This window comes from Sinocyclocheilus rhinocerous, unplaced genomic scaffold (genome assembly GCF_001515625.1).
Source record: "Sinocyclocheilus rhinocerous isolate Xijiao unplaced genomic scaffold, SAMN03320098_v1.1 scaffold19, whole genome shotgun sequence".
Lineage (NCBI taxonomy): Eukaryota > Metazoa > Chordata > Actinopteri > Cypriniformes > Cyprinidae > Sinocyclocheilus > Sinocyclocheilus rhinocerous.
This window is the reverse complement of record NW_015638975.1, coordinates 1321066-1328935: the sequence shown is the minus strand read 5'-3', so window position 1 is coordinate 1328935 and position 7870 is coordinate 1321066. Positions and strand designations below refer to the sequence as shown.

At 37.7% G+C, this 7870-nt stretch overlaps 1 protein-coding gene across 1 annotated transcript in view; it reads right to left on the bottom strand.

The window, feature by feature from the left end:
- Window positions 1-7870, bottom strand: part of LOC107750513 (vacuolar protein sorting-associated protein 13C-like) — a 69560-nt gene that overhangs the window by 42667 nt on the left and 19023 nt on the right. Inside the window, exons 12-20 of the mRNA XM_016565924.1 lie at window positions 3595-3652; window positions 2821-2948; window positions 2627-2733; window positions 2365-2536; window positions 1225-1287; window positions 997-1132; window positions 807-901; window positions 440-582; window positions 135-327 (exon numbers count right to left, since the gene is read on the bottom strand). Coding sequence (XP_016421410.1) covers window positions 135-327; window positions 440-582; window positions 807-901; window positions 997-1132; window positions 1225-1287; window positions 2365-2536; window positions 2627-2733; window positions 2821-2948; window positions 3595-3652 — 1095 coding nt within the window. The remainder of the gene's footprint in view (window positions 1-134; window positions 328-439; window positions 583-806; window positions 902-996; window positions 1133-1224; window positions 1288-2364; window positions 2537-2626; window positions 2734-2820; window positions 2949-3594; window positions 3653-7870) is intronic.

The following is a 7870-nucleotide window of genomic DNA, read 5'->3' as shown; positions in this document are numbered from 1 at the left end:
CTGCAATAAAATAAAATAAAATAAAATAAAATAAAATAAAATAAAATAAAATAAAACTGCACTTAAAATCCACTTAATCAAAAACTCCAATGGCTCTCTTTGAAATCAAGGCATAACTACAGTGTGTCTCTTACAGCATCATAGATGATCTCTACAGGCTGTGAGTGGACTCTGAGAAGCTGGTCAGCAGGGCTGTCTTCTGGATTGAGCTCAAAGAGCACGCTGAGCAGAGAGGAGTCAGAGTCTCCGACTGATGCTATGAGAGACGGCACCTCCCCCTGCTGCTGCAGACCAGTCACGTACCAGTGCTCCAGCTTAGCCTCAACTCTACACAACACACACATTTCCTACAACTGAAGCCTATACTTTACATATGGTTCTATATATATATATATAATATTTATTGGCCAATGCCAAGTATGTGTAATACTGTACATACCTGATGGCCTGTGCTCCTGGTCTCTGTGAGATGGACGTACTGAGGTCAATCATTTGCACTTTGAGGATCTCTGGAACGCCAGGCTCCTCTCTGAATGTTACTGAGGTGCTCAACAGTTTAAAATTGACAATCACAGCTACATACTGCACATAAGAACAAATATGCATAAACATGTGAGTATACTGTATGTCCAGGATAAACAGGATATGCAGTATTTGACTTTTTTTTGTCAATGTGAAACAGGTTTTGTTAAGGTGCGGTCACATTAGCAAAATTTTGCTAATTAATTTCGGCCACTAATTTCACAGAACAACAGTAATGTGACTGTGACTTTACAAGGTAGTTGTACAGAGTAATTTCCACTCACGTGTTTTGGTAAGGCAAGGTTATGAGAGCTCCCGCTGTAGCCAATGGCTGTGTAGAGTTTCGTTTTCTCTTCAGGAGTCATGATGGAATCAATATCTGTACAAATAGAGTACATGAACATAAATATAGATGTACATAAAAAATTTGCATTTATTCATAGCGTAGCAATTATTTTAGCGATTAACACTCACTCTCAGGCTCTTTATCTTCCTCTTCCTCTTTCTTCTTCCCTTCTTTCTTGCCAAAAAAGCTGCTGAAGAAGCCTCCTCCACTTTGTTTCTGAGTGGCAGCCTTTTTAGCAACCAGCTTCTGTCCTGACCGAACCACCTGTGGAGAGACAAAGTCAACTTACTAGACCAGATGAAACATATAAAAACACCAGTACAGTACGGTTTCTGTTTTGATACATGTTGTCATACCTCCATCTGAATCTGCTGTCTGGCCAATACAATGTTGAACACATCCAGAACTTTCTCCAGCTCCTGAAAAAAAACCAGAATTAATAAATGTAAAACAAATAGTAAAACATATTTAAGAATGATCTAGGAAAAACTAATAATTCATTTTTAAATAGTATATGTTAAAGGTGCAGTAGGAGATCTTGGAAAATGCTAACTTTAGCCTGATAGCACTGAAAGCGAACGTCCCACCCTCCCTGCAAATCCCCCTCCAAAGCCATGCCTCCTGAACGCATGATCGCGAACAGACCAGACGACCAGAGACAACATTACTACAATATATCATGTGTCATTCACCGGTGAGAAAACTTTATAGCACAGTTAGTAAAAGTACTACAATACCAGGAAGGAAGGTCAGGTTGTTGATGTTTGCCTGCCATTCTCGCTCTGTCTGCACAGAGTACGTGACTGCGTTGATGACGTATCATGTCTGCGCGAACAGGGTGCGCAGAGGTATGCAAATACACATGTTGACAGGCAGGTAGGAAAGTCAATCAAAATGCTCGGAATGAGTGTTTTGATTGGACGAACATTTCTTGGTCCTACGCCTTCCACAGAATATATAAATACATATAAATACATTTAGACCAATTAACTTAAATGATTGCTATCGGGATGTGAAGAGACTTTCAACCAGTATAACAAAAAATGTTTCTGAAGACAATCACCTATTGCACCTTTAATACATTTTAAAAAATCATTATAAATTATTTCAGCATAACAATTTAAAGGGATAGTTCACCCAAAAATGAAAATTCTGTCATTAACTACTCATCCTCATGTCCTTACTACCTTTCTGGGCAGTGATTTCAAATATCAACATTGGCTACCAGAAATCACTTACTCTACCTTTAATTTGTGTTTCGAAGATGAATGAAGGTTTTGAAACGAATGGGTCTGAAACAAGTCATTTAAGAAAGGAAATTTCATTTTTGGGTGAACTATCCCTTTAACAAATTGAATGGCTGAAACATGAACTGGAACTCAAGACTTTCTTAGCATTTTGTTTCTTCGTTGAGCAAAGTTGTGCAAAACCTGAGAGCCCAATGTATTTAAATGCATTGATGTTATCTGGATAAACTATTCATCTATAGTTCATACCTGGATCTGTTTCTCCGTGTCTTCTCGGACTTTACCCTGTGTGAGTTTGATTTTGTATGCAGCTTTGTAAGCCTTAAGTGTGTGCCTGTGCTTCTTGATGTTGTTCCAGTCCCACATCTGGTTAAAGTGCCTGATATGCACTTCCAGTATACTGCTGATGCTGTATTTCCACCTGACCAATCAAAGGGGCCATGTTAGACACACCAAGCTCCAATCAATCAGTCATATGAAACATCATCATATGAACACATAATGCACTTACCATTGCCTGGCATTTCTGTGGACTGGAACATCAGGCCTAAACTTTCTGTAGGGGCTATTCTTCACCATGCAGTCTATAGACTCCAACAGATCCACCATAGACATGTACTAGAAACACCCAAAAAACTTACTAACCCCAAACTTTTGAATGGTAGTTTATGCTTAAGACACATGATGGTGGCCATATTGTTATACCTGTGGCTTGGTCATCTCAATTGCGATGTTCTGAACCTCAAGGTGCAGGTTTGCTTTTGGTGATTTTAGCTCAACTTCAGCATTAGGGTTGATGCACATCCTTGCAGAAGCAAATATGGGTTTGAAAACTGTATAAAGAAACAAATCAGTTCATCATGATGGGTGCAATGATTTATAATGCTAACCCTAAGTTGGTCATAAATACTTTAACCATCAAAATCATTTCATTATATCTCATTGACAAAAGCTCAGTGCATTCATATGCATGTTAAATGTAGCTGTATTGGCACTCTTACTGACATTTGTGGTTTAACTAGTACATGTAAATATGGGGCTGTAGTAGAAATAGTACACTCTGTGATTACTGGAGTTAGTGTGCTATAAGGAGGTGTGTCATGTGTACCGTTTGAGATCACATAGCGTGTTTAAATAGCACTTGAAAATGAAGCTGTGGCAGGTAACACACACACACACCCAACAAAAGTACAGTATGAAACAATAGGGTAGGCAACAGCCAAAGATGATACATCATTATTACTTTTTTACGATTTACAATTTAATATTTACTTCTCCTAAGGCTTTCAACATCCACGTTGTTCTTTTTTTGTCATCATGTTTATTCTTTATATTCTTTTAGTACCTCTCCAGTTAAGCACGGCACCAAAACATACTAACAAAGCTATACTAAACAGCTCCAGGCCAGATAATAATAAAGATAGCCATGATATTTCTGTGGATAAGAAAATACAGAATATGTAATAAGAAAATACATACTGTACTGATAGCCTTTCAGTTCCTCATTTTTTGTGCTGATTCCCACTTTCAGCTTGTCCTGCAAACACAAAAAAGTGATTTTGAGATATATTTTTCAAAATTATAAAATGTAAATATACATACACAGTGAGACTGAAAAGTCTGAGTTCTCTTTTCTTTTTCATTTCCTTTATTTTCATTGCAAAAAAGTTGAACTGAAAACTTTACTTCTAAATTTTAATTTCTCAGTATTTAGTGTGTTCCCATTTGTTTTAATCACAGCAGCACTAGAGCTACATGAACTGCAAAGGTTCAGAGGTGTAAAGAGTACCTAAAAACCATACTTGAGTAAAAGTACAGATACCTTACAGTGAAAATGTCTCCACTACACGTTACAAGTCACCAATTCCAAAACAACTTGAGTAAAAGTCTTAGAGTATCTGATTTTAACAGTACTTAAGTATTTTACTTATACTAAATATAGGCTCAAAGATGCACTAGTCAAAGAGACATGCCAGTGATAAACTGTAATGTTGTGGAGAAGCTGGGGGAAAAGGCAGAGGCAAGGATCTATGTGCAGGTATTTGATGGAAAAACTATAAACAAACAATAAGGCAAAAACCAAAGGGAACAAAGAACAGAATGACTGGCAAACAGACAACCATTACATTCAACAACTCATAAGGAACTAAAAAAAAACTAGGGCTATATATACACACGGGGGGGGGACTTAACAAGATAAGACACACCTGGGGAGACTAATCAAGGGGAACCAATGAACAAACGAACTACAAACTGACTAAAAACACCACAGGAGACAGGAAGTGACATAAAAGTCCAGGACAAGGCACAGAGAGCATGAAACAAAAACAAGAAAGAGTTGATTGGTGAGGAGAGCAAACACGTTTATTTTCTAAAACCAAAATAAAACCGAACACCTCAAAATTACAAAACAAAACAAACAAACAAAATATCTTTCAAAAAGGTCTCTTCAGTATAATGGATAAATAAAATAATGTTAAGTAAAATTAAAAAGCCGAAGCCTTCTTGCAGTGGATGGGCTGGTTTCGGCCTCACTGCCGGCTGCAGTCATGTCCTCATCTCATATATAAAACACCTCTGATTCACAAATACTTGCTAAAGGAACTCGCATTCACTTAAAGTAGCCTTGTTGACAAGTTTGGGTGAGTAAGGGCAAAACGCACAAGATGCAGTACTTTCAGTGACCTGTAATAGGCAGTATCACGTCTTCTGTAGCAGAAATAAACTGCTGCAGAAAAAGCTAGGTCCATGCAAAATGTAATGTGTAACTGCAACACTCATTTCAAATGTAGTGGAGTAAAGAGTACAGATACTCATTCAAAAATGTAGTGAAGTAAAGAGTAAAAGTTGCTAATATCTTTGATACTCAGTACAACTACAAAGTACCCGAAAAGATACTCAAGTACAGTAACTAATTACATTTACTCCAATACTTCACACCTCTGCAAATAACTAAACTATGATATTTTGCTCTTTTAGGGTCACAATGGCTCCTGCCTTCCGCTTGACTCTGAAGCCCAAAGCCACAGCTATGGAGTTGGTTTATTGTTTACATTTTTTCCCTTATGAATTTGTTTGGTGCAGCATTCTATATGTATATAGGTATGTTTGGGCTGTTATAAATGTAAAAAAAAATAATTTATATATTATAGAGTTGTTTGAGGTGGGGATAAATTAAAAGCGATCTGCGATGACGTCACAATCGTGTTGCATTGTGGTCTATGGAGCGGCCTGAAGTGTGCATATGAAGCAGACTCGCTCCCTCTGTCAAAATCGAGGGGTCGAGGGTCTGTCCATATAAACTTCCCTCGTCCACTTCACGAAGTGGAATGCACTTCAAAATGGCAGCGGGGATTCCCCCGAGGGGAAGTGCTTAGGGAAGTTTGTGAGTGCGTGTCTAAAAGTGGAGTGGAACGCAGCCTAGAACACCTCTGATTCACAAATACTTGCTAAGGAACTCGCATTCACATAAAGTAGCCTCGTTGACAAGTTTGGGTGAGTAAGGGCAAAACGCAGTACTTTCAGTGACCTGTAATAGGCAGTATCATGTCTTTTGTAGCAGAAATAAACTGCTGCAGAAAAAGCTAGGTCCATGCAAAATGTAATGTGTAACTGCAACACTCATTTCAAGTAAAGAGTACAGATACTCATTCAAAAATGTAGTGAAGTAAAGAGTAAAAGTTGCTAAAACTTTGATACTCAGTACAACTACAAAGTACACGAAAAGATACTCAAGTACAGTAACTAATTACATTTACTCCAATACTTTACACCTCTGCAAAGGTTTGTGTAAAATGTGATGATCATGTTATCTAGCATGATTTGAGAATAATCCAATACTTCAAAGAGACCCTGTGCTTGTCACAAATTTGATGAATCTATTTCCAGGATTAAATAATAAAAAAATTAATTGTTTTAATGTGGTCTCAGACATTTGGACTCCACATACATACACAACACGGAGATATGCATGTTGTAGAGGCCAAAAAAAATCTTATTTTTATGTCTCTGAAAAGCCATCCACACACAATGAGGTGGACAGCTTTCTCATCTTTATGCAGCACAATATTAATTCAGTATGTTCTTAGGCCTCTTACAAAAGTAAGTATATCCTCTTGACCAGTAAGAATAAAATCCCCCACACAGATTATACAGACTGCACTCTCAAACACACAGGGATGTGCATCAGAAACCACAATCACAGTGCTATACACCATTTGGCTTAGCTAACTAGATACAATCTGCAAGGTATTGAAACCCATTTCGAGCTCATTTTAGGATACAGATATTTCTACACATTGCTCAACCATAAATACACCTATTTCTTTATTTATTTCTTTATTGACTCGTTTAAGATACACAGTAGAAGATGGACCAGATCACAATTTGGATGTTTATTTAATAAAGTAGGGGTTTTAATATCGGTTGGGCAGCACATTCAGGCCTGGATAGATATAGTAGATAGAGAGCATGTGCAGAACATAGTTAGTTATGTCTGTCATCTAGTTGAGGCAGTGCAAAAACCACTGAGAGCAAGTTCTTTTGCTTCTTTAAAAGACTAAGAAAGATTAACAGGTATATAGAGAGAGATTAAAAGTATGAGAGATTAAAAGATAAAAAAAAGTGCTAGGAGCTAAGCAAGCTCAACCATTACTGCTGTACTTGGATGTCACAAGCCTTGATGAGAGATAAGTCAAATGTTTACATCAACAAGATGAAAGATTTTCAGTATAGCTGTTTACAATAAACTATATCAGTTCCTAATATGATCATAAATTAATAGTGATCAAGCTATAAAATATTAATAGATATTAACTTTTATTATGTGTTTTATCAACACTTATTATCAACTTTTATTATGTTTTATCATGTGTTTCTTTCTGGTACTTGCAATGTAACTGCTAACCCGTTTAAATAGCAAGCTTTTTAAAATACACCTTCACTGACTAAAGAACATTTTGTACTGATTGTCTGTAAGCACCTTCAGATCTTCCCACACTTTGTCTGTACATGTTCACACACAAATAGAAGCAGGTGAGTTGTTTCCTTGCATCTTCGGGGCATAACAGGATAAAAAATGCAATTTATACTTACTTCTTCTGTTGCTTCTAAATGAAAGGGTAGTTCATCCAAAAATGATATTTCTGTTATCAATTACTCACCCTCATGTTGCTCTATTTCGTAAGATTTTCATTCATATTCAAAACACAAATGAAAATATTTTAAAGGGGTCATATGATGCGATTTCAATTTTTCCTTTCTCTTTGGAGTGTTACAAGCTCTTGGTGCATAAAGAAGATCTGTAAAGTTGCAAAGACTAAAGTCTCAAATCCAAAGAGATATTCTTTATAAAAGTTAAGAGTCAGCCACACCTACCTAAAACAGCTCGTTCTAACACGCCCCCACATACCTACGTCACAATGTGGGAAGATTTGCATAACACCGCCCAAATGTGCACGCAAAGAAAGAACGCGTAACGCCACCCAAATGTTCACGCAAAGAAAGAAGGCGTAACTTTTATTCTCGCTGTAGTATTGTTGCGGCCGCCTCCATGTCGTGAAGGCACTGTGTGTTTCGTTGTGAAAGCGAAACTACTTTGTTTGGTGCTGGTCGCTGAGGAAATACAACAACTTTGCGCTGTGTCCTTCATCGAATCCGCCGGCCGCGCCGTTCTCAAGCCCACCGCCTCTGCTCACTCTAGCCCTCCGGCCATTCCTCACTTTATCCCCCGGCCTCTGCTCACTCAAGGCCGCCG